The sequence below is a fragment of the Thamnophis sirtalis genome, unplaced genomic scaffold (genome assembly GCF_051295495.1).
Source record: "Thamnophis sirtalis isolate CommonGarterSnake01/CBP01778 unplaced genomic scaffold, rThaSir2_p1.2 scaffold_5, whole genome shotgun sequence".
NCBI lineage: Eukaryota > Metazoa > Chordata > Lepidosauria > Squamata > Natricidae > Thamnophis > Thamnophis sirtalis.
The window spans coordinates 132920311-132947540 of NW_028261385.1; the positions used below are offsets into that span (position 1 = coordinate 132920311).

The following is a 27230-nucleotide window of genomic DNA, read 5'->3' on the forward strand; positions in this document are numbered from 1 at the left end:
TTGCGTATGCATACATGCATGCATGTATATATGTATGTATATAGTGGTATTTATTTTACAACATTTATATAGCTTCCTACTCACTCATAGCAACTCTAGGCATCTTACAAACAGTAAAAAATAGGGGGGAAAGATAAAAAACAATAACCCCCCATTTTCTGAGGAAGAGGACAGGATCCTTGGGGTGTTGCATCTTTCCATCTGTATGTTAGATTCGTGTCTCTCCTAGTAGGTCTTAGCTATCCAGGAAGTTATATGTAGCTGGTTTCAAGCAGTGGCAAATACCTCTTTGCAGGAGGGTGTGAAGGAGGCTGGCCTTGAAGGAGGCTGTGGTCTGTCTATTCCTTAAGAAGCCATTGCTTGACCCAGCAGTATTGGACAGTTTTGGGGGGAAAGTTTCTGGGAATGTGATTGGCCTGGTGGTGACCTTAAAAGCCTGCATGCCATGCAACCAGGTTACTTGTGGGATTGCCAGTACCTCATGGTTTCTGCCTCCATTTCCATGTTCTGGGTTCCCTTAGTGAAAAAAAAGTCACCTAACAGATCTTAGAAAATATGCTTTGTCTGCCATGATGCCTGTCCTTTGGAACGGCTCCCCCCACCATAGGATTGCTATGGACAATCCTAACCTTTCTTGGCTTTTGAAAGCCTATGAAGGCCTGGCTCTTTCTTCAAGCTCAGATGATAATTAATGAAGCTTTGGTGTATGTAGGCTACAGGGGAAACGGTTATTTTTACAGGGGCTGCAACTTAGGTTTTGTTTGTGGTTTTAATAGTAATTTCTCTTAGGCTTGCTAGCCAGATGGACAGACATAGAAAGTTGATTAACCTGTCAATAAATAATCATCTTCTTATTAAATAGTTGCATTTCTCCATATCAAATTTCTATTTTTTAATAAATATACATTTTTGAGAACTGACTCACTTTCCTATTGCAGAATGTCCACATCTATGTTGATCATACAGAAACTGCAATCTGCATTTGATCATCTTCATAATGTGTTGAGAAAAGTGTGTGTGTTACTCTTAGGGCAATTTAATACGGATTATTTAGTCCATACGAGTAATAGCTTTTAAACAAAATTTTATCATAAGACTTCTTCAAAAAAGAAAACCACCTAGATGAAATACAGGTAGTCCTCGACTTATGACCCCAACTGAATGCAAAATTTATGTTGCTAAGTGAGACATTTGTTAATTGAGTTTTGCTTCATTTTATGACCTTTTTGCCATAGTTGCTGAGAATCACTGCAGTTGTTAAATTAGTAATGCAATTGTTAAATGAATGTGATCTCGCCATGGACTTTGCTGCAGTGGTGGGATTCAATTTTTTTTACTACCAGTTCTCTGGGCGTGGCTTGGTGGGCGTGCCATGGTGGGCATGGCAGGGGAAGGATACGGCAAAATCCCCATTCCCTCTCCACCCCACTAACCTGCTTTCCAGCTTCGTTCTCCTATGCAGGGCAACAAAAGAAGACCCAGACGATCAGCTAGGACTCGGGAGGCAGCGAATAGGTTGGGGGTGGGGCTAGCCAGAAGTGGTATTTGCTGGTTCTCCGAACTACTCAAATTTTCTGCTACCAGTTTGGTAGAACTGGTTAGAATTGGCTGAATACCACCTCTGCTTTGGTTGTCAAAAGGTTGCAAAAGATGATCACATGACCATTATAAAATATGAATCAGTTGCTAACAGTCTGAATTTTGATCATGTTACCACGGGGATGCTGCAGCAGTAATAAATGTGAAAAAGTTATGTCACTTTTAGTGCCATTGCAACTTTGAATGGATACTAAATGAGCTGTTGTAAGTTAAGGATTACATGTAGATAATGGCATGAATAAGCTATAGTTAGCATCAATATTGTTTCCTTTCAGAAAAAAAATAATAAAGATTTTTCTCCTTAGAAGTTGACAATGAAGGTGTGACAAACGAAAGAAAACATTGGCAAATCTCAACTCCACAGACACTACTGAATCTCTTAGAAAATGCAGATATCACATCTGTATGGAATACTATGGATGAAGGTGACCTTTCTGAAATATTTTACTTTGTTTTAAACCTGAACTATTATTTCAGTAGTTTTCAAGATATAAGAGCCATAGTGGCGCAGTGGTTAGAATGCAGCATTGCAGGCTAATTCTGCCGACTGCCAGCAGTTTGATTCTGACCAGCTAAAGGTTGATTCAGCCTTCCAGCCTTCTGAGGTTGGTAAAATAAGGACCCAGATTGTTGGGGGCAATAGACTGACTCTGTAAACTTCTTAGAGAATAAAGCACTGTGAAGTCTTAAGTGCTTTTGCTATGAAGTTTTCAATTCTTTTGCTTCAAAAATACTATCCAAAGAAGTATAAAACAATATTTTATTACATCATATTCTGTCCACTTTACCTCAGACTGAAGCACAAAACGAGTTAATACAGTCTAATAACGACACATACTAATTTAGGAAAAATAGTTTGAGAACATTTGTGGTAGAGTACCAAGGAGAAGAGGGGTAGAAGTATGAAATTTGTCACTCAGTGATAAAAGTATCCTTTTCTCACTTGCAAAAGAGGAGAAATAAAACAATTTATTTACCTCCTGTTTTCCCATGGGCACTTTTGCTCTCCCAAAAATCTGTTGCAAAGATTTGTGGAATTCTGTAGAACAGTATGGGAAGGATGACTAGGAATTCCAATGAGAGGAAGTTATTACAAATTGTTCTACTAGGCAGAACATTTCTATGATTGAGAGTCTTCCTCCTGGTGCAAGGAGACACTGAATCTGGTCCAGGGCCCAACAATTCTGCATAACATGAAATGATGACTTCAGGAGTACTTCTGTCTCCCATGTTGTCACACATTATTCTACACATGGCTTCTTGAGGTATCTCATGAACTATCACTGTGGTTCTCCATAGCCTAGATAATTGATTTTGCTCAACAACAAATTAATGTTCACTACAAGTAATTATCACTTAATGACCGCAATTGAATCCACAATTTTGGTTGTATGTCATTGTGGTCATTAAGCAGGTCGTCATGTCACCGGACTCTTGCCTGTATTTACAATGGTCATAAAGCAAACCACTGTGGCCTTTAAGTGAATCAAATGGTGAAGTGAACCACATGGTCGTTAAGCAAATCCAGCAAAATATTGCAGATGTCTGTGGGGCACTGCAACCGGTCATACAAATACAAGCTGGTTGCCAAGCATCAAAAATGCAATCATGTGGCCATAAGGGAGGATTATGACAGTTATAACTTCAAGGATGGATCATATGTAAGTTTGAATCTGTCATAACATAACTAAATGATCAGTCATTAATCTAGGACATATAATCTTGGTTGGAGGATAATTCAGTAATTTCCAGGAGCAAAAGAAAAAGGAGGGATGAAGAAAAATGGAAATGTATCACAATGAGGATCAAATCTATATTATTATTTTTTTCAAAATACAGGTAGTCCTTGACCTATGACAACTAAGCCCAAAATTTCCACTGCTAGGCAAAACAGTTGTTAAGTGAATTCTGCCCCATGATATGACCCTACTTCTCACAGTTGTTAAATAAATCACTGCAGTTAAGTTAGTAACCTGTTTGTAATGTGAACCTGGCTACCCCATTGACTTTGCTTGTGCTCACATGACACCGGAACACTGCAACCATCATAAATATATGCCAATTGCTAAGCGTCTGAATTTTTATTACGGTACCAGAGATGTTATAATGATTGTACGTGTGAAAACAGTCATAAGTAACTTTTTTCAGTGTCGTAACTTTGAACGGTCACTAAACAAATGGTTTACCTGTCAAGGACTACCTATATAAAGAATGAAACATTTTTTCCTCAGCTGGCCAGATAAATGAAATACATTCCGAGTTACCTGATGCCAGGAAAAAATGGAGCCCAAAATTACCAAGTACTCTAATGAATATGTTAGCAGAAGCAGAATGCACCAGTGACACATTATGCCAAACTGAAGAACCTAGTAAGTTGTTCCTTTGCATTTTTTATTATTTGAAGTTAAGGATATCTCTGCATAACAGGTTGAGCTTGAGTAGAACTAGAATAGCATCTAAGATTTGTATCCACTGGTGTCCGTGTACAGGCAAAGAGTGGAATAGATGGTGCAGTGGTTAGAGTGCAGTACTGCAGGCCACTTTAGCTGACTGCTATCTGCAGTTCAGCGGTTCAAATCTCACTGGCTCAAGGTTGACTCAGCCTTCCATCCTTCCGAGGTGGGTGAAATGAGGACCCAGACTGTGGGGGCAATATGCTGACTCTGTAAACCGCTTAGAGATGGCTGAAAGCTCTATGAAGCGGTATATAAGTCTAACTGCTATTGCTATTGCTATTCCATCATTTCCTCACTCACCCAATCTCTGCTGCAGTGTCCTAGGGTAGGGGATTGTGTAGAACAGGGATGTCAAACTCAATTTCACCGAGGGCGGCATCAAGACTGTGGTTGACTTTGTGTTTGATACCCCTGGGGTAGAATATATTTGGAATGCTCCATGAAGGAAAGGGGAGAATTGTGCACAAGGAAGTAAGTGTGCTTAACCCTCATCCTAAGAGAGGTTATTCTACCAGGATAAGAGGAATAAATCTGAAAAATTAAATTAAAAATATGACAGGAATTTATCCAAATTTTGTAAATGTAATTTCTGAATGTCATGTGAATGGAAAGAATATAAAAGTCACCTTAAGAAAAATGAAATCAAAATCATTTGCTTGCTTGTAAGCAACAAATGATAATTTTGCCATGTTTTACAATAACATGCCCCCACACTTCATACATATATGTACAATTATATTAATTACAAAGATGATGTAACTTTAAAGCAGCAATATTTACTTGGGTTTTTACATGAGGCAGCCTGATATCTTAAATATATTTTTGCAGTTCTATTAGAATGATCAATTCTTCATAATGGGAATTTTTTTATATATGCAAGAGAGTGATCCTCTAATCATTAGGCCATATAATTAATTTATTTAAAACATTCACTTTTTAGAGAAAAGATATTTTATTCATAACATCTTTTTAATTTTTCATCTCACTTTTTCTGGAGTTAAGTTCCATGGAAGCTACTGATGCTAGTTTCTAAGTAAATAGATAGTCATATTAGGAATAAATGGATGAATAATTAAAACTGGTTAGGATTTTCAGATTCTTACGTAACTAATGAGCAACACAATCACTTTCACAATTTTTGGGCGATACCAAATGACATAAAACAGAACCTAATGTGTATAATATTTTGACAAACAATTCTAATAGCTTACTAAATACAACTTGGAGAGATGATGAAACATTAACTCAGATATGAATATTTTGAGTCTATATATCAAATATTTTCCCAAAAGTTAAAAACTAAGATCTTTTGCTTAGAAAAAAACAAGTTTTAATTAAGATTGAGCTGACTGAAATGTCAGCAATGAAAATATTACATTCAACATTAAAGATAAAAACCCCAACTTATACATAAACTTACACATTGAATTCACTTGTCAACTTAAGCCATAATGTTTGGCTTTGACTTAAGTCTAGTGTGATCCCTGCCACTGTAACTTGTAAATCATATAAGCCACAATTTATTGTTTAGTCGGTTGTGAGATATTCAACAAATCAGATTTAAGCACATAATATTTTCGTGCAATACAAAATCAGATCAAGTAAGGAATACATTTATGTAAAATTAGTATAGACCTGTTGTGAATATGAAAGAAGTCCTTCATCCTCCATCTATAGAACTTTTATTTGTAATACAATATATTGTTGGTATTACTTCAAGCTATCTTAGTACATTTCATGAAATGGTACATGAAACTTGGTATATGAAATCACCATGAAATGAAAACTCTATTCTTTCAGAAGAAACAATAAATCACCAGATTCCAGAATCTATTAAAGATGCTCCAGAAATTAATTTAGCTGCTAACCCAGATGAAAATAAACTTGATCCAAGATCTGATGATGATGATACGTAAGTCATTACAACTGCTGGATGTGTAACTTGGCCCTTTGAAAAACTGGTTCATACAAACTTCCTTCAGCGCAATTTTTAAATTTATAATAGTCCAGATTTTAATATATGTACAAGTATGCAAAGCTGAGAATGACAACCACATCAAATACATGCATTGGAACAAAACAATAAATTAAATACTGCCAATCAGAAACCATTTTGCTCTGCATGTCTCAAAAGTAATGGGAAGGTCCATCAGACCACACACAACTGCTCATGTTCTAACGTAAGTTTAACTGATGACATATAAATTGTTTAAATGGATTGAATATGAGTCATTAAAAGATGAGCAAAATTGTTGTGATGAGTTAAATTTTGCAGTTAATCTGATCAATTCCCAATTGCAGCATTCAAAGTTAATTGTATGAATGTGCTTATAAAACATTACACTGCACATAGATAATTCATCTATATAATAAAATCCACTGAGATAACAAGGAGCTTACATGTTCCTTGTTGAATTTTTTAGCTGGCTGGAATTGTGTGGAACTGTGAATTTGTGTAACCAAAGGCCCTCATGATGACACTGTATCACTCTAGTTTTCTATTTATAATGGATTCAAATATATACTAACTACACCAATAGTATGGAGATTGCTAGAGAGATGATATTGTTTATTTAATGGATCTATAAGAGCATGTCTTTCTATAAATATCATTTTGACAGTTCTGCCCAAATCATAATCCTGATTCAGATTCTGCATTCAACCAAGCCTATTATATAGATGTTATGTACCATATTTTTTGGAGTATGACGCATCATTTTCTCTCAAAAGAGGGTGAAAATCTTGGTGCGTCTTATACACTGAATTTTGGCCTCCTGAAACCCTGCCCACTTTGCAAAAATGGCTGTGCAGAGCCTTTAGGAGGCTTCCAGAGTGCTCCTGGGGGCTGGGGAGGATAGAAATGAGCAAAAAACAGGCCGTTTTTTGCCCCCCCCCCAGCCCCCAGGAGAACTCTATAAGCCTCCTAAAGGCTATGCATGCCCTTTTTTTGGACAAAAAACTGGGCATTTTTGGGAGGTCTGCAGAGTGCAAAAACTGTTTTTTTAATTTGCCTCTTCAAAATCTTGGTGCGTCTTATACTCTGGTGCATCTTATACTCCTAAAAATATGATACATACCACACTGCTACCATCTAGTACTCAGAAGTGTAAACATAGTATTTCGGTAATTTAGTAAAAACATAACACCATTTTTTGTTCTTGTACAGAAACTTTGAAGAATCTGAAGATGAACTAAGAGATGAGCTAGTGGAATCTTTGAAAAATGTGGTAACATCTCTAGAGGAGGAGATTTCAAAAAATCCAATTGAATCAGCAAACACAGAACAACAAAAACAATCTATAGCCAATAGCAAACTTAGCAAATCTAATGACAGCTTGGAAGATAATAATTACTTGACTGGAGAAAAACAAAGTGCAATCAGTTAACACATTCTTCGGTAATAAATACTTAAGAATTAATAATAAAGTGTATGAATGTTAAGACCTGAGTTTGGAAAGTTGGTGCTTCATCTTTTCGTTGTAAATTTTACAGTTGTCTAGTATAGCAAAGTAAAAATCTGCTGGAATTCTTCTCTCTTGGATTTCATATACCTCTTTGCCATTAAAACAGTTCATGTAGTGATACTTTCACAGATGGAATTCAAATCAACTTTATAACCACAATAAATATAGAGCTTCACTACTCATCACCATGTTTCAGTTTTTGGATGAAAACAGATGATAGACATTTTTCAGTAAACATTTTGACTATTGGTCTGTAATGTAAAGTTGTAGGCATTCAATCTTGGATAAATTCTATAGCTTTTAGTTAACTAAAGAATAGATTATGGAAAGAATTAAAATAATGGAATAAATTTAATCCCTAATACAATTAAATCATTAAAATATATGCTCAATGCTATTATGACAAGAATTAGATAATCATTATTGAATGCTGGATAATTTTGTGATAATTTTGGGAAGTAGGACCTTAAATACTACTTGACATTAAAATCTGTCAAATATGCTCTATCAAGATATCTTTAGTATTTAAAGAGTAAAACCTTTGTTGCACTATAAATAGAAATGTAGAACATATATTTGTAGTTCCATAATAACTCAAGTATGTCATATATTTATAAGCAAAATATTTTATTTAAATAGCCGTTCTACAGATAATAAGAATGTTTCCTCAAATTCTTGATCAGCAAACCTCTTCACAGATTCACGAGCGCTTTGTCTGATCTGCAGCTTTTTTTCAGGAGATAATGAAAAGATGTGAGCCATAGAGTCTGCATAGCCATCTTCATCTTCTGCTAGAAATCCAGTTATATTTCTTTCATACGGTACCACAATATCTAATTTTGGGCCTCCAGAATTGTGAGCAAGAATAATTGTGCCAGCTGCCATACATTCAACAATTCCTGTAGAAGACATAGAACAGATTGCTGTAATACTGTGGTTCTTTCATTCTTTCTCAACCAAGAATGCCATTTCCTATTTCAACTTTGCATACAAAAGAAAAGGCACAACTCTTGTTTTCTTAATTTCTAAAGTAGCACGTGCAACCAATGAAAATTTGGAACAACTTGGTAAAAAATACTCTCGAAAAAGTAGTGATCAAACTACATTTCTGTGTTTATCCTAAGATTCCAGTCCTGATCCTGCAGTCACAAAATCCAAGTAAATTACTCACAGGAAATTAAAGACATGGTCTCTTTGACTGGCAGCTCTAGCTTCAACAGTAAGGAGAGTCAATGGAAAAAAAGAGGCTTTAACCAGCTTTGGCTGGTGCAAATTTTCAGCCCTATCTGAAGAACTATCTACCTTTGAAGACAACACAGAAGCAACAGGAGATACAGAATGCAGTGTCTGGATTGAGTAGAAGAACTTGATAGAGCAGAATAACACTGATTTTGAGGCCATATCATTGGCTGCTAATAAGCTTCTGAGTTCAGATGTACTGGATGTACCCTTATATGACATTTGTGTTAATATTGGATTGATTTAATGTTGGTTACCGCCCAGTCTGCACCATTGGGGCAGGCTATAGATACTATAAAATCAATAAATTTCAGAGAAATGTTTAATGTATTGCAGCATACTAGTGTATCTCCTATCAAACATTTCACTATTATGGGTTTCTGGGGAGATTGCCTCTTACTTGCTGATCTTTATTTAAAATTCCTAAGTATTTGGTTTCAGTATTTAATAGAGTTGACAATTTGGCCATGAATGTCAAAAATATTAAACAAATTAAAGTTAATAATGTATAATGTTTATGACATGCGAATCATAATAAGTAGCATTTGCTACTTTTTAGGACTATGAGTGAACAGAGAAAACCTGAGATAATCACGTAAAATCTTGATGAGGTTATTAATAGTAAGTATTCATGGCAGTTTATATACCATTTTAGGTCAGGCCACTATAGTAAATCACCATGCAAATTTGATGAGGTATTGAGGACAGAAATGTCATTTTTTGATCTGAAAATGCAAATTAAACCTTAGCTACACAATCTATTTTACTGACCCAAATTTTCTAAGCAGCAGTTTACAGAACATACACAAAAATACCTACCAATTCCAAAATGTTCGTTCCACATGGTGTGAAGTCCAATAGTTGCATCAGCTAGATGCCTCTTTAGTTCTTCAAATGGAATATTAACTTTGAATTCCACCTTTTTTTCAATGCCTAACTCTTGACAGAGCTTCTTAAGTTCATTTACACGCTGGTCATCATCTAGGTTACGACAGCCCCCAATCAGAATAAGCTTTGGCAAGAGTGGCTGTCCTTCAGTTTTAGCCAAAAATTTAGCAAAAGCTCTAATCTGCAGGGAGTGGTCCTTCTCCGGCCTGAACTGGCTTATAGAAACAACTGTTGGTTTTATAATCCCATTTTCTTCTTGTAGTGGAATATCCAGGAAAGTCTGTACGTCACAAGGTGGATACACAATGCTTGTGCGGTCGTTACACCTCCAGAGGGAAAGGATGTGATTGAGAGTCCATGTAGAATTAACCATGACAGTGTCACTGCAAGAACCAACTAGCCCATATATGGAAGCAAAAAAGTAATAATATACAAGTTTCATTTTACTTAAGAGGGGATTTTTTGTGATAATGGCTGCATTATTAAATCGTGCATGCTGATTCCTGACCACAGAAAGCATATCAGTACTGATTGTAGGATAGTGAACATAACATCCTATTCGGCAACCTCCCAGATATTTAAAGAGAGGAAGCGTGAATGCATAACCCATGGAGTCAATATAAATATCAGGGATACACTTCGTAAGAGCTTCCCAGCCAAGAAACACAGATCCTAAGCTCTGGCCTAACAGAGTGAAATACGGATAACGGGAGGCTTCTACTAAGTAGCGCTTATTCAAGAACACAAACTTCACAGGGTGTTTCAGTCTGATGTTGAATCGCCTGTATGCATCTTGTAGAATATGCTCAGCTCTAGCATCAGTATCACCTGTGTAGACAATGTAGGAGGCATTCTTGTACCTGGAAATAAAATGTTTTCCTATTAAAATATTTCAGATGCAGACAACATTTTGTTCTCTTTTCAGCTAATTTTAAACCCATGGCTTAATGCTATATAATACCTTGATATTTAAAAATTACTCCCAAAGCTTTTGCTATCAGGCTTTGCAGAAACTCAAAAAAAAATGTTTTAAATGAGGAAAGATGATTAATTATTCTGTCACGCTATGCCCATAGCAGAGTTCTATAGTTGGTTTCTTAAGAAGAAGTTATATGCTATATCAGCCCCAATCCATTTAGAGCATCACAGAAGTTTTTACAAGGCCCACCTCACAAAAATAGATAGACAAATAGACAGACAGACAGACAGACGATAGATCAGATAGACAGACATGTTTGTGTGTTCTAAATTAAATTCCAATCATATATGTTTAAATCAATTCTAAATTAGCTTTGTGACAATGTAAATGCAAGCATGGTTTACTGAGGGTTTTTTCCTTAGATGTATTCACTATTGTCTAAGAATGGTCCCACACGAGAATTCATATATTACTAAAACACTCATTGTCATGAACTTTTAACTGGGTGAAATAGTGGAAATTGCTGTATAAAAGCCACCAGGAGACATAAGTGAGGTATAACAGCTTTGAGGGAGATTTCCTATTGTCACTAAAAATAAACTTTTGTTTCCAATCTCTACCTCAGTGTATTCAGTTTTGAACTGAAGTATTCATACATGTTGGGCTGGGACAGCAATAGGGCAACTATTTTTGAACCAAGGTACCTCAAATGGGCTAATTTACAGATTGTGCCCCAAATCTTGGACCCATGACTCCCAAGGTAATGAAATTTGGGGAATTTTGGTGCTGCTTCAAGTGCTGCTACTGCACTTGCAATCACATTATCATTTTCAATGTTCTGTGACAGTTTCCCAACCAGATCACAATCCCTCGCTCCCTCTCCCATCCACCAGCAGCCACTTAGCTACCTGGAGGGGAGGGGGTTTCCAATGCTCCCTGCCAGATTCCCACCAGAAACTCAATGGGGAAGTCAGAAGTCACTTCTACACTCAATGCACTCTATTTAGGTAAGGAAATATGCTTGAAATAATGACCCAACAGGGAGGGTATGTTTTCTAGTTAATTATATACATTTGGCTCAAAACTGACCTACTCTTCAATATCTTCATCAATGAGTTAGGCGAGGGGTTAGAAGGGGAACTCATTAAATTTGCAGATTGCATCAAGCTGGCAGGAATAGCCAATACTCCAGAAGATAGGCTCAAGATACAGAAGGTACAGAAATACATATATTTAAGCATGAACATGTCTTTACTTACTTTTTCTGTAAAGCTCTCAAAGCACACCATAGCACTCTCTCTCCACCACCACCAGCATTACAATATGGATGGAAAAATGCAACTACGAGTGGCTTTTCCCCATCATCCCCTGGAGGCGTTAGTAGATTTCTCCGTCGCTGAAGCCAGAATCGTAAACAATAGAGTAGAAGCAACAGACAGAGAAATAAACCTCCAGCTAATATGAAGGCAGGTATAATCAATGAATAGAGTAATCTGTGAGGGGGGAAGAAAATGCGAAGTTGAAATATAGCTTTAAGACATCATAATGAACTCTGGAAACTATTCAAACACTTAGAAAAGATAAACAATGCTTGAAATATTTGTGTTCTTAATAATAACATTCATTAATGCATGTCATTTGTTTAAGTAAATTAGCTATGAGAGACAAAATGCAAGATCACCATCCACAGAGCAGAACTTAAATTTTACAAAAAGTTAGAAACGAAAAGTCAATTTATTTGACCCCCTATTAAGGAATGTGTTTGTTCTCTTGCCAGTAATCATAAAGGGGTATTCTCCTACACGGATGAGAGAATAAAATCAGTGGCAAGTCATCTTTAACCAGATTTCAAAACCAGTACATATCCATAGATTTTGTAGGTTCAGCCATACTGCATAATATATTTTTACCAAGAAAGCATCTACTGTACTATCTATGTAAAGGCTTCCCCATGGGGTTGGTCTACAGCTTTTATATGTACTCAGCAATGTAGTTCTGTAACAGAGAAGGGGCTTTGCATGTGTGTATATATTTAAATAGCATCAACCCAGATGGATTGTTATCTCAAGGCAATGAACATACCTAATACTCCCAGTTCCTATTTTCCCCACAATATTCTGTAAAGTGGGCCTGGCTGGGCTGGGTAACCCAGGGTTACCCAGCTGGCTTTCATCCTAACGGAGGTCTAGAAATCCCAGCCTCTTGGTTTTCTGGCCCAGCATCTTCACTACAACACCAAAATAAATAATTGATTTGCCCATTTGGGTTAACAATAGGAAAGTATTCAATTTCAAGGCATTCTCCAATAAGGGTATCTGAGCTGCAGCAACCCTTCCAATCACAAGTGGTCTATACAAGACAGAGACGAATAATGCAGATCTATCACCAAGACTGCTACTGATTCTTGAATCAAGATAATCCGTTCTTAATGGTGGGAACATCCTGGTAAAATCCTAAGCATTTGAATGAAAAAGGGGCAAAAAGGCTGATCTGACAAATTCATACAGGTGAAGAATTAAAAAGGAAGATGGAGCATACAATTTACAACAGTTCATTTAGTGACCGTTTGAAGTTACAACAGCAGTGAAAAAATTGACTTATGACCGTTTTTCATACTTACGAACTTTGCAGCATCCCCATGATTATGTGAGCAAAATTTAAATGCTTGGCAACTGGTTCATACTTATGACCATTTCAGCGTCCCCGGGGTCGTGTGACCACCTTTTGCAACCTTCTGACCAGCAAATTAAATGGGGAAGCCAGATTCACATGAAAACCATATTACTAATTTAACCACTGCAGTGTTACTGAGTTACTAACTCATCAACTGCAGTGATTCACTTAACAGCAGAGGCACAAAAAGTCGTAAAATGGGACAAAACTCACTTAACAAATGTCTTATTTAACAATAGAAATTTTGGGCTCAATTGTGACCATAAGTTACTGTATTGGAGTGACATTTTGCCCTTTTTTTTTTTTGAGCAGTACATACACGTTTTGGCTCTAATTTTTAGCTTTTAGAAGAAGAATGGAAAACGAACATTTATTATACCCAGACATTTATGGCTGAAAAAATAAGTAGACGGTGAGAGATTTTCCTGTAGTTACCGCTTTACAATGAAGACGCTACCTATTCCTCTTCAGGTTGATAGTCCTTGCCCTTGATGATCGGAAAGGAATCTAGGAAATTTATATCGTGATACATCTCTTACTCTTTTAAAATATCACAAGGCCAACTCTCACCTGAAAAGCTGTTTGAAGGTCCCCATTTTAGGGGCGAACGTACCCCATCCAGGCCCGGAAGTCGTTGGTCCGCCCCGACGCTCTAGCCCTGAAACGACTATTCCCTTCCCAAACGAATTGTGGGCCTAGGCGTAAATCAGAGGCGGGGGAAACTATGGCCCCTTTATGACTCGTGGACTGCAACTCCCAGAATTCCTGAGCCAGCCATGATGGCTCAGGAATTCTGGGAGTTGAAGTCCACGAGTCATAAAAGGGCCATAGTTTCGCCATCCCTGGACTGTCAATGAATGCTTCTGATCGTTGACAGCGTTGCATGCAGAGGGACGAAAACATGTAGACGTACCTGTTTCCCATAACGGCTCCAGATTTACAATGTCTGCCTCTTCCTTGTTCAAAGACCTACGATCCTTTCCTGATAGCCAAAAGTCTGTCGCCGTTTCTATGACAAGAAAGATTGCCGTCGGTGGAGGTTGCCATCGGTTGTCAAAACACCCACTTTAACGCAGCTGATAATGCGAAGCGCAGCCCACAAAGTCTTTTAACAAATCGGGTTAGTCGGGAAAACTGCTACCAGACGCCTAAATTTTGACTACCGTAAAGTGCCACGTCTCTCTCTCTTCCTACAAAATACCCTATGAGAGCCCGCAAAAGCAGCCAATAAGTAGACAGACATGAACCGCGCAAAAATTTGAAGTGCTTTTCTTGCATTGCTTGAAGGTGGGAAGTAAAGAAATTTGCAGTGAGGCATGAAAAAGAGCAGCTATTGGCTGGGTAAATAAAATGCACGTATTAATCTGTAAAACGTTCTTACAGCCGCTTCGGGGGCTGTAAGGGGGACCTCTAACAACTTAAAATGAAATCTGTCTAATACGAATCAATTCAAATTTCCACTTGCAGATAGTTTTCTTAAAATATCATTAACAAATACAGTTCGTTATTGGTCGATTATGATTATATAGCTAAATAGAGTTAAAACTGGAACATTGTTTTAAAAGCACCCCATTGGTTTTATATAGATTTATTGGAGCTACAAAATGAATTCACATCTATTGAAGTCCACAAGGTGTTGCTCTTTGATACTTTTCTAAAGCTCTCTTAAAACTTGCAATGCAGAAAACCTGCATTGGTGAGTTTTCTGTAATGTTATTTTTAGTTTTTAAAATTATTTTAATTATTTGTGCTTATAGTTCGTAATTATGTCAGTTTATTTTTCCTTTTTCACATACTATGGAACTTGACGTGACCTTAGAATGAGGATATGGTGAAAATATAATTTGTGGTACTATTTTAAATTGCTAAAGAGTATTTCATAATTACAGAGAAGAATCTCACTAATTTTGTCTAAAGTTTCTGCAGGCTGATTGTCGAACCCGAAATTGACATGTGTAGCCATTTTATTTAGCTCTTTATTATACTCGTTCATTCCTTTTCTTTCTCTTTACTATGTAAGGGTTTTTTTGGGGGGCTCGCCACATTCTTAAGGTTGCGGGGAACGAATAGATAGTGAGGATTGCTTTGGCTAGGTGATCTTCTTTCCCGTGGGAACAGAGGCTGTCCTTGCTGAGAGCTGGAGGTGAAGTTGAAGACAACGGGGCAATGATGATTTTTGCTTTTATTGGAGAATGTGACTTTTTAATTTTCAATATTATGTGGTGTATTTATTTATTTATTTATTTATTTATTATTAAATCAATTTATAGGCCGCCCAATCCCGGAGGATTGTAATTCCGGTTTGTGTCAGATTTGGAATTACAACAGACTTCGCCAATTTGATGTCTACCTAAATAAAAGAAATTTGTTTTGAAAGATGGAGTTTGCATATTTCTTTTGAATAGGTTCCATCACTTGGAAACCTGACATTATTCCAGATCAAATTTCTTTTATTTAAGTCTACACAAAAGGGGGTAATTTGAAATAATTATATTTTTAAAAATTGTTTAAAAGGAAATTTTATTTTCTTTTTCTTCAAAATCTACGCAGACTATGGAAAAATTGATATGAAAAGTATATCATAATTCTCAATATGATTATTATTTCTGCCATGTATAACTTTGAAATCTCAAACTGGACAGCAAGATTTAACAAATAAAAAGACTTTCTGGGAATGGAAGAAAAGACAAACAACAAAGGAAGAATTTGTAACTATTTTTATTGCATGTATTTTAGCTTATATACAATTTCTAGGGATTTTTCAGCAGTTGGGAAGAGACTAGGGAAATGAAGGTTATGCAAACTTTTGAAGGACTTGTTTATACAGATTCTTTCTAGCTTCTGATCCTCTGAAATGTACCTACTTTTTTAAATTGCAGATTGCAATGTGTGCATTTGAATCTAAGAAAGGAACCAATCTGATTTCTCTGTTGAGCAGAACAAATTATCCAAAGAGAAGAAGAAAAAAAAGAGAGGAAGCTTATCTACTCAGGAAAAATGGGGAAACATCAGAGAATAGTCCTAGAATCAGTTAGACTCAGCAGAGGTACTTGACCAACAATTTTCATGACTTCATATACTCATGAAAACTTAGGGGTAAGGATAAACTGTTTTTTTTTTCCTAAGAGAAAAAGCCCAGTGCAACAATTCCTAATTTTAATTATTTTCTCAGCTAGAATTTTAACCTCTACTTGTCTTTCATTTTATATTTTATATAAAACAAAGGACTTACAATTATTTTTCAATGCATGAACATTTTTAAAAAATCATTATGAAAAAGAGATGCTTCCATTTATTAGGATACTTTTTTTCCAACTACAGTGATTTTAGCTTCAATTTGTTGAATGATTTAGAATACAATATAAGGCATTTCTTTGCAATTTGTTCTTCCTCCTAGAATGTAAAAGTAGGACTAAATGCTTACAGATTAGCTTCAAAGTAATACTAGATTTTCAAAATGGGCAGTAAAGATGACAGCATTTGTAATTTATTTCTTCTAGAGTCAGGATGGATTTTCCAGATAGAGCAGTTAGATTATACTTGTAGAAAAATTAAAGATTTCTTTGCTTTAAGATATGTAGTAATTTATGTTTACCTTTCTGATCAGTGAGCATTCAGAATTACTGAAAGTAATATGGATGTTTAAATACAACTAATATTAAAGCCAGTTAATAATTAAGAGCCTGGAAAGAGATCTGTTCTGACCAGCCCTAGCAGAAACAAGAAACAGACACTGTGTCACAAAAAAACCCCTCTTTATTTATCTCCTGTGAATTAATGGCATTCACACACCAAAAAGTCCAGGCAATAAGCCTTCAAAGAGTTAACTGCAGTAACATACCTTATCAGTTCCTTGGGATAATTGCCAGGCCGACCTTCCAGCTGAAAGGTTGCAAATTCTGTTTGCAAGTTGCAAAGTTGCAAGTTCTGGCAAGCAGTCTCTGTGGCACAAAACATGATGAGAAATATGAACTGTTGTCTCCTACAACAACCATTCCCCTTTCCTTCTATTCATTCCCTAGCAAAGGAGGGGCCATTCAACAGCCACATGTGCCTTGCTTCCCGAGTCGACTCCTGGTTCTCCGTTGTTCACCTCTCCTAACAGCTCTGCATATATGTGCATCTAGAACAAGCCCCAGCTGTTCTTCCTCCTCACTCATAGCAGCCTCCAAAGACAGATGCCTCTCTGGTGGCTGAAAATGTTGGATGGCCCTGGCTCTATCTCTGTATCCGACGCTGAGCATCCATCAGAGCCATCCCCAGGCCCAAGAACTGGCCCATGTTTTTCCCCAACCTCCTCATCGTCCAAGTCTGCCGCCAACTCCACTGGCAGCTGGTGGGTCACAACAAGACCCATTGTTTTGATGCTGAAGAAAAAAGTAATACAGTAATGCAGAATTTGAGAGATTGTGTCCCATCGTGGCACGACAAAACCGCGCTCGACTAAAGCGCGCCCGATTAAACCGCGTCGCTGATGTCATCAACAGGGCGACAACAGCGAGCGCGGAGAAAGAAGGGTGCTTTAAATAGCGCTTTGAAAGCAAGCCGATTCAAGTTAAGGTAAGGGTTAGGGTTAGGTTTAGGGTTGGGTTAGGTTAAGGGTTAGGGTTAGGGTTAGGTTAAGGGTTAGGATTAGGTTTAGTGTTAGGTTAAGGGTTAGGTTAAGGGTTAGGTTTAGGATTAGGTTTCGTGGGGTTAGGTTTAGGTTTAGGGGTTAATTTTAGGTTTAGCTTTTACAGCATGCTTTTTTCTCCGCGCTGTTGTCGCGCTGTGATGACGTCAGCTACGCGGTTTCGTCGAGCGCCCTTTAGTCGAACACAGTTTTATGGTGGAACCGTGTCCCATAGCTTGGCAGCAGGTCAGAAGGCTTTCCTTGCTTGCTTTTGAGAGCAACATTTTTACCTGCAAATCTAAGATCGGTTGTCTAAGTTCATAAAAGGAAGAGACCGTTCCTTCCATCGAAGAGCCCTAAGTCATTCAGGCTGTATACGTTATTACTGCAGACTTTTCAGTACAGGCTCTGGTGAAAATGAGTTCAATTGGGCAAAAGTGGCATTTTTAAATTTTTATTGGAGGGTAAATAAATGGAGGGTGAATTGTTGTTGCCACTACTTCAAAATAATCACGACAGAGTTCTTATACTGAAGGGTATTTTTCTTATTAATGTTTCTCCAGGAAGAGAGAAACATATATATCTTTTGCTCAAAGGACTAGTTTGTTGTAAAGAGTTAAATCTTATAACAAACACTGTGTGAGCAAATAATAAGGACATAAATTGTGTCCATCCAGAGGCCTAGAAAACCATCCTTATTTACAGAACAATGGTTTAATTTTTCACAGAGGTCACTAGTGGTTTTTTTTAGTATATATTTTTCTATGTCAGCTTCTTCTCTCCACTCCCTTAAATTGATTTTAATGCACTTAAACGCTTTACTTTTGCAAGCAGTCAGTCATTGATCACAAACGTCTCGTGTGTTCACTGTACATGTTATCAGCCTTGCTAAGTTTTACAAACACTAACAGATAATAGTCAAACTCTGCCATATTCGGTTTCACAGTAATAGGGCAAATATAAAATTCTGAGAGGCTGTGAGAAATGACACCTGACATTTCATAGAAAGATTAAATGACTAGCTTCACACATCCATGATTTGCTCTATTCATAGTGTTCAAAAGGTCACTGTGGCTAGGTCCATAAGTGATGCTAAGACAGTGATGGCGAACCTGTTTTAGATTGCGCGCCAAAAGCGGGGGTTCGTGTGTAGGCATGCCACATGCATAATGCTATTTGTGTGACCCCTCCCTCGCGTGCGCATGTGTGCACGACCAGTGCAAACCACCCCCCCCCCACTTTTGGTGCGTTTTTTTTGCCCTCCCCAGCCTCTAGAGACATTCTAGGAGCCTGAGGAGGGCGAAAACAGCCTCCTCCCCAAGGCCCTCTGGAAGCTTCAGGAGCTCCCCTGAAGCCTATGGAAGGTGAAAACGGCCCTATGGCCAAACCGGAAGTTTGGGAATGGACTTCCGGTTTGGCCGTAGGGCTGTTTTTCATCCTCCGGAGCCTTCAGGAGGCTTCCCTGAAGGCTCCAGAGGGCAAAAAACGGCCAAACCGGAAGTTTGTTCCTGAATTCAAGGAAGTCTCCAGAGGGCGAAAAATGGCCTCAAAAGAAGGCCAAAGTCAGCTGGCCAGCGCATGCATGCCCACTGGAGCTGACAGGACAACGCCTCGCATGCCCTAACAAATGGCTCCGCGTGCCACCTGTGGCACATGTGCCATAGGTTCGCCATCACGGTGCTAAGATATGGCTGAAGTTTAGAAACCACAGTTGAATTTTACAGACTACTCAGACAAAACTGATCAAACCATGTTATAAATTATAATGCTACAGGGCAAACCAGACATCAGCTAGTGACATTGTAATGGAGCAGAACTTCACAAAGCAGTTGCTGCAATGTAATTGAAAAGAAAAAGTTGCTAAAGAGGACACGTCAAAGAGAAGGTCACTTGTGCTCTTTCTTAAAAGTTTCCTTCATGCAGCCATCAGATGAATTTCAGTCTTATACACCCTAAGGTAGGATCAATTTTTAATGAGGTTTTATTTAATAGGTTTCATGTCAAGATTAGTTTCTCTCATTTGCCTAGCATTAAAGGGCATTACTGAGTGGAGCACAGAAGGATAAACTACTGTAGTCTGTTTGCTTCAGATTTGCACCTCCTCTCAAATATGTTCTCCGCTATATATGCTAAGTACATTTTTATAGTGTAATATAGTGAATAGATGGATAAATCAATCCAAACAAGCAGTTTTGGTTTATTGCGTCTGTTATAAGCTAACTAGGGTAACCAAGAAGTAATTTTGGTTTTATTACTTGGCTGATAAGAGAAGGAACAAGTCAACATCCTCTTATTTGAGAGACTTAACTAAACAAATAATTTTTGCTTTGTTAGGCAGTTTTTGTAATTGGGAGCACCTAAGCAATTAGGGAATAGACTAGTGATGTTCAACATAAAGAAAAAATTATAACATTATCATTCCATTTACTTATAGAGCTCTTCTCGATATAAGAAAGGCAAGCTTTTAAAGTTGCAATTATGAATTCATGTAAAGTGAATTCATTGTGATTTGTTACACTTTCAGTCATTTCTTTGATTTCCATCTGAAGGCATAAAAACTTAAAGTCAAGTTTTTATGCCTTCAGATGGAAATCAAAGAAATGACTGAAAGTGTAACAAATCACAATGAATTCACTTTACATGAATTCATAATTGCAACTTTAAAAGCTTGCCTTTCTTATATCGAGAAGAGCTCTATAAGTAAATGGAATGATAATGTTATAATTTTTTCTTTATGTTGAACATCATGAAAATCTTCCCTGTTTATTCGTATACAGTATATGTTCATGCTGATTCTTGGCAACTTCCAGAGCTCTTAGTAGCAGTAGTAATTATTCCAGAATTCAATAAATCATAATTCAATATATTTTTGCTTTGAATGAATTGTAGGCCAAAGGAAAATGATCAATCTTACATTTAAATTTGGAGAAATTTTGCTGCTTTAAATGTACAACATGTGGCTGCCTCTCTGCACAAGAAACCTTTGGTTTAACAAAAAAGAAAGGGCCATAGACAAAGGACAACTTATGAAACCAAAAGCTAGCACAAACAGGTGTAAAAGTTCAAAGAGGTCCCTCCCCCCCCCCCTTCTCTATGGTGATACACACCATCATCAGCCAGCATTGCTCCTCTGGACTATATAGGACAAATAGGTCAATCTTTGTGCAAAATAATTAATGAACAAATCAAAACACAAAAGAAGGACAAAATAACATCAGAATGTTTCAGTTTCTCTGATCACGGCATAACAGATCTCAAGATCGAATGTTTTGGAAAAGTGAGAGTTCAACAGCACTGTTGGATGAGAAATCCTGTACAATGTAAATTAAAGAATTTGAGGAAATCCCAGACAACCTCATCAAACACAATGGGTTTTAAAAAAAATTGCAATTGGTAATTAATAATTACTTTTAACCTGTAATTACAAGCACAGGTAGCCCTTGACTTACAACCACAATTAAGCCCAAAATTTCTGTTACTAATTGAGACGGTTAAGCGAATGCCCCATTTTATGGCCTTTCTTGCCACAGTTGTTAAGTGAATCACTGCAGTTAAGTTAATAACACAGTTGTTAAGTGAATCTGGCTTCCCCATTGACTTGTCAGTAGTTCACACAAAGGGATTGCTTGATCCTGGGACACTGCAACCATCATAAATATGAGCCAGTTGCCAAGCATCTGAATTTTGATCACTTGACCATAGGGATGCTGCAGCGGTCATAAGTGTGAGAAATGGGCCATAAGTCACTTTTTTCCAGTGCTATTGTAACCTTGAACAGTCACTAAATGAACTGTTGTAAGTCAAGGACTACCTGTAGTCTGCATCTGTGTAACCAACCTGCCTTTCCTTTTGTTACTTGGAAAAGATGCTACTAGTATCCTAATTTTAGCCATCAGAGTAACACAGCCGTCATAGACTGAGGCTCAGAATTCGTGTTTTGACACCTATAATCAGGGCCGGAGTTAGATGAAAAGTGGCCCTAGGCTATTCTACTTATGAGGCCCTTTCACCTCCCATTTTTAAGTTTGTAAATTACATGAGAGACAATAAAATACATCATTACTGTGATATATCAATATATATCAATATATATAGCTGGCCTCCCGATGGAGGGCGGCTCTGCTCTGCAGCAAAGGCAGCAAAGCAAGCCGCCTCCCCTGCTGCGCTCAGCTGCCCAGCCGCTGGTGGGTTCCGCGTCGGCGGGGCGGCTACTGGGAGCGGCCGCGCCTCTCGCCCAACCGCCGGTGCCGGGCCCCAACTGCCGCGGCCCTGGAACTATCTTAACCAATACATTTTTATGTTTGTTTATTAGTCATATGCGTAGAATTTCTCCTTATTTTCGGTTCAGTGTTTTAGTGTTCACTGTTTTTAGAATAGTGTAATTTTAATTTTGCTAACAATTTGAATGTAGGCCCCTCTTGATCTTGAGGCCCTAGGCTGAAGCCTAGTTAGCCTATAGGAAAATCCGGCCCTGCCTATAATGTTTACTTTTTTATTTTCTGAACCTGACTAGGATCACTATCAGTTTCGGTTTATTGTTATTATTTTCCTGGACTTCTGAAAACTGAAGGGTTGCTTGTATTTGTGGCAAGCAATTCCTTCATCGGTTTATTTCTTGATGTAGTATTTTATGAAACATTGTGTAGTTTATTTTTTAGCTAAATTGTTTTATGTTATAATTTAAAAAGAAATAATTATGACTTGAGGGATATGGGCAGTTAAGAAGTGTGAAAAATAAAGTTTGTTCAAATTTTCAGGAAAAGGGACATCTGGAAATAGTAATAATAAATCTCTTTTTAAAACTTTCAGATATTTTGAAACAATTTCTTTATTTAATATTAGTATTAAATCATTAGCATTTGGTATTAAGATTTCGAGAACCAGTTTGGTATAGTGGTTAAATAATCAGGCTAGACGCTGGGAAATGGTGAGCTCTAGTCTACCTTAGACACAGAGTCAGCTGGATGACCTTCGGCCAATCATTCTTTGTCAGCCCTAAAAAGGAGGCAAGGGCAAACCATTTCTAAAAAAAAACTTGCCAAAACACCTGCAGTGATTTGTCTGGGCAGTCTCCATGAATTGAACTGTGACCCGACAAATGCGCGCCGACAAAACCGCCGCGACAAAACGGCACCGACAAAACCGTGCCCACTAAAGCGCGCCAACAAAACCACGCCCACAAAAGCGCGATTAGGGTTTTTGGGTTAGGGTTACGGTTAGGGTTAGGGTTGTTAGAGGTTTAGAGGTTTTTAGAGGTTTTATTTGCATTTGTAGGCCGCCCTTTTCCCTGAGGGGACTCAGGGCGGCTCACAGAAAACCAGGGAGGGGGGAATACAACATTGAGACAACAACATGTAATAAAATAGTAAACAACATGCATACATCATTCGGGCGGGGTAGCGATCCTTATCCCCAGGCCTGACGGGCGAGCCAGTTCTTCAAGGCTATGTTAATGTTGTTACCATTGTTTTCGCGTTGTTTTCGATGGCACGCTTTTGTCGGTGCACATTTTTCGGCGTGCTTTAGTGGGCGCCGTTTTGGCGGCGCTGTTTTGTCGCGGCGGTTTTGGCGGCGCGCATTTGTCGGGCGCGCATTTGTGGGTGAACCGAATTGAACACAAATAGAAGAAATGCAACCACTAATATTTAAATATTTACATGGTCACTGGATAAAACATATGCAAGCAATTTCTTGCCATAATCTTGTTAAATTCCAATTAGATTAATAAAGCCCAAGTCCCTTCATATGATCAGCATGTGGCTTTTAATTCCTGACTGCTTTTGCTTTTCTCATGGTATGCATTGTAGCAGTACTGACAACTGTGGAATGCTTAGCTTCCAGAATGCATTCAAATATTTTGAACAGAAGACATTTTAAATTAGAGACATACACAGTAAGTAGCAATATTGATAGTCAGATTTCTTGTATGCCACACATTGAATGTCTGTGTTTCACTGTGAATAAGCTGTGTCATCTATAATTGGTTGATGCTGTAATTCTGTATAGGTTTTTGGCAATACATATCATTGAGTTTAGCCAGAATAAACATGTTCAGGATCGAATTGTACTTGGTTAAAAAAAAATAGAGACATTGCAGGAGAGTTGCAAAGTAGAAAATCATTTGAAGATTAAATCTGCTCTTGTTGTACTTCTAAAGGAAGATTAATATGAAGCTACAGAAATTGATATTTTATAATTGTAGTAATTTCTATTTATATTTTATAAGTGCATTGCACTATTTCCTTTAAAAAAACAGAAAGGGAGTGACTTTTTTTGTTTTAATAGCCATGGTTCATTGTAATTCTGGAAAAAAAATAGGAGTGAAGAAAAGTTTTTGAACAGTGGCCCTATCCTCTACAACAGGGGTCTCCAACTTTGGGAACTTTAAGACTTTTGGACTTCAACCCCCAGAGTTCTGGGAGTTGAAGTCCACAACTCTTAAAGTTCCCAAGATTGGAGACCCCTGCTCTAGAAGATTAGAATAAAAGAATATATAAGGGAAAGTTAACAGTGGTGGAATAATGATTAATTAATAAGGTACTGTTGCTTAATAAAATATCACATTAATCCATGTACTATGGTTTACAATCAAAATAGATATGTCCCTCAAAAACTACTAAGGCAGAAATATCTATATTGGTAATTAATATAAAATATGAACCTAATATTGCTCTTCAATGTTTTCAAAATGTTTTCTCAATTTTAAGCTCCAGCGGGCTCCTTATTTTAAAATCACAGGAACAGCAATGTTTTGTGATAGCCATCAAGTATCCATTTGGATTCATGTGTAGGTACTGTAGAATGTTTCATTCCTCCTTAGGCTTATATAAATCCTTTATGTAGTCCTGCTGGATTCAGCACTCTTTGATATGCGTTGTCCTACATTTTTAGACATAATAATCTTAGATTTATATGATTTTAATTCTTGCCAATTGCTTTTGTCATTCGCCAGACAATTATGTAATATTTTAGTTCTTTTCCTGGACAAGTTAGAATATGACAGTAAACTTTTGAATATGTATCTGGGCTAGAAATACAGTTTGTAAAATAGTATACAATGATATGCATTATGGGGGTCTAAAGGCATGTGTTCTCTGTAATTTTTCTTTTTGGTTTTTGATCGTATGATGGGGACTGATAGAGGTTGTAATCCAACATTATCAAGTCCAAACAGTGGTAAGAAACCAGGTCTTCTAAGTGTTTTGGATTACAGTCTTCATTCTCAATGCTTTTACCAGCTGGGAATTATGAGTACAAGGCACAAAATATGAAGGGTTACATATTTCACAATCTTGCCTTAAAACGGAGGTGCATGATTTGTGCATTATTGTAGGAAACGTAGCTTAATGTGACATGTAAACACAGGTTACTGTGTTCTAACAAGCACTGTGGTTCTTTCCAGAAGAATGGACAACTCCAAGGGATGCATCTGTTGAAATTATTTTCTTACCACTTAGGCAATAGGAACCATCATTTCTCTAGTCTAAATAAACAAACAAGTAATACCTTAATTTAAAATAAGATGATTCCTTCTCCTATTGAAATAAGATTAGCAGCCAGTTTGATCTAAGGCGCTAGGCTAGAAATCAAGAGACCATGAGTTCTCCTAGTCCTACGTAACCTTAGGCATGGTTGACTTGGGCCAATCACTCTCTCTTAGTCCAATCCATTTCACTCATAGGGAAAATAAGAGGAAGAAAGAGTGTTAGGTATGTTTGTCTTGTTGAGTTATTTGGAAAAAATATAAGGGGCATTTCTGCTGCCTAGAATATGATAAGCCTAATGACAGAGCTAGAATTATACTGCCTAAATGGATGTCTCACCTTAATAAATATAGAAGAGTCATCCTGTTTTTAGAGAATAAGCTGCTTTAATGCCTAAACACATCTGATCTACTGTATTCTCTTATTAAACATCTTTTCCCTTTCTTCGGTTTTATTTTAGAGTCTGAAGTTCAAATTACATTCCTTTTGTTTAGTGGCTTTTAAGAAGCTTTTGTTGTGAGAGGATCCAAAAGATTATGAAAAGGGGGCGTATTTGCTCCTCCAAGGTCAGGCTAGCTGTTTTCATGCTACAATTTGTAAGGGCATTTTCTGTGATTGTATGTGGAAAAACCCTTCCTTTCAACTGAGATATGAATCAGAGGGGAGACATCAAAACCAGGGGAAGATCTTAAGTCTACCTGAGGATGCGCTAATGCAAGTCCTTTTCTGAGAAGAAACTACAGATTCAGAAACACTAGGGAAGGATGAGCTGAAGAAGCTTCCTGGATGAGAAGCGAAACATCTTCAAAGAAAACCAGAAAGTCCAGTTGCCTCTTGAAAAAGCACCTTTGGGACTAAGGAAGGATATTATCGCAAAACTTAGATAAGTATGCTGGGGGAGAGGATAGAGATATTTGAGAAATTTGGATTGAGCTATGCAGCATTCGAGGCGAGTCTTGTTGATGTTTAATGAAATAGGAGTTCAGCATCCCCAACCAGTATGGCAAATGAGAAAGCATGCTGGGAAATGTAGTGCAGTGACATCAGTAGGTCCACAGGTTCTCTGCTTGTGTTCCTGCATTGATATGAATTATGAATATGCAAATAACTGCAAACATTACAGTACAACATGCCAAAAAATCTGCCCTAGTTTTGTTTCAAAAGAAATCAAAGCTGCTCCAGGGAGCTGCTTACTGATTGGAGAATGAGGAGCAATACTTTAATAATGTGTTTGAAAATAGTTAATAATCTCTTGAAAGGTTATCTCGTGGCTTTCCTATGAAAGTATAATGAAACCTTGCCGAAGTTGTGGCATGGACACAGGAAGCTTGTTTTGATAAAATTTTAGGGAGCTTGATTTCTGGCAGTAGTATTTTAGTATATGCAGAATACATGCAAATTTATAAGAATTTGTTGAAAGCAAACATCAATTGAATTTTGAAATAATATCAAGCTTGATTTGATTCATTTCGTAAACAGTGCAAAATGGAATTCTATATAGAGAATAAACTGCCACAGATTCATGTTCTGAGATTTGCAAACATCAACTGATTTTTGAAATAATAGCAAACTTGATTAGATTCATTTAGTAACCACAATGAGAAATGAAATTCTATATGGAAAATAAACTGCCACCGATTCATGATCTGAGACTTGCAGACTTCAGAAGTCATGTCAAGTGAGATAGGAGTAACTTGCAGCAAGAAAGAAAAGTTAGGGTAACATTTATTGAGGCCCTTTTTATTAGGTAAACATAATTCATAAAGTACCTTTGCTTGATATTTTCATTCCTTCTGCGTTTGTTAGTAGGACTGATCATTTTTCATCACACAGCTCACATTTTCTGCCTGTCACACAGAAAAACTTCAATAAACATTGTGCCCTTTTCATGTTGAT

General features: G+C 37.4%; 2 protein-coding genes across 11 annotated transcripts in view; one reads left to right on the forward strand and one right to left on the reverse strand.

Moving 5' to 3' along the window:
* Positions 1–9368, forward strand: part of NEK5 (NIMA related kinase 5) — a 28507-nt gene extending 19139 nt beyond the window's left edge. For 4 of the 7 annotated variants that reach the window (XM_087716943.1, XM_087716945.1, XM_014066580.2 and 1 more), the window contains exons 20-23: positions 1905–2024; positions 3831–3968; positions 5856–5967; positions 7222–7702. In XM_087716943.1, the coding sequence (XP_087573069.1) occupies positions 1905–2024; positions 3831–3968; positions 5856–5967; positions 7222–7441 (590 nt within the window). In that variant the 3' untranslated portion in view covers positions 7442–7702. Of the gene's footprint in view, positions 1–1904; positions 2025–3830; positions 3969–5855; positions 5968–7221; positions 7703–8643 lie in introns of those variants that run through there. The other 3 variants (XM_087716946.1, XM_087716947.1, XM_087716944.1) reach the window with 2 other exon arrangements.
* On the reverse strand, positions 8126–27213 carry ALG11 (ALG11 alpha-1,2-mannosyltransferase). Of its 4 annotated transcripts, XM_014066590.2 has the most exons (6): positions 27104–27213; positions 17080–17179; positions 14152–14247; positions 11825–12058; positions 9578–10506; positions 8126–8418 (listed from the first exon to the last, which is right to left on the reverse strand). In XM_014066590.2, the coding sequence occupies exons 3-6, from the start codon at positions 14160–14162 to the stop codon at positions 8147–8149; spliced, it is 1446 nt and encodes a 481-aa protein (XP_013922065.2). In that variant the 5' UTR covers positions 14163–14247; positions 17080–17179; positions 27104–27213; the 3' UTR covers positions 8126–8146. The 4 variants fall into 4 exon arrangements, with proteins under 4 accessions (XP_013922065.2, XP_013922064.2, XP_087573075.1 ...); XM_014066589.2 differs by lacking the exon at positions 27104–27213 and having other exon boundaries at positions 17080–17452; XM_087716949.1 differs by lacking the exons at positions 17080–17179; positions 27104–27213 and having other exon boundaries at positions 14152–14516.
* Positions 27214–27230: the final 17 nt, after the last annotated feature.

What these genes read in the sequence shown, in the direction of transcription:
- ALG11 (XM_014066588.2), bottom strand. Translation starts at nt 13,834, where the DNA reads ATGGGGACCTTCAAACAGCTTTTCAG. An exon ending in ACCTTCAAACAGCTTTTCAG is followed by an intron (nt 12,059 to 13,808) that starts GTGAGAGTTGGC and finishes CCCCCCTCACAG; the next exon opens with ATTACTCTATTCATTGATTA. An exon ending in TTGAGAGCTTTACAGAAAAA is followed by an intron (nt 10,507 to 11,824) that starts GTAAGTAAAGAC and finishes TTTTATTTCCAG; the next exon opens with GTACAAGAATGCCTCCTACA.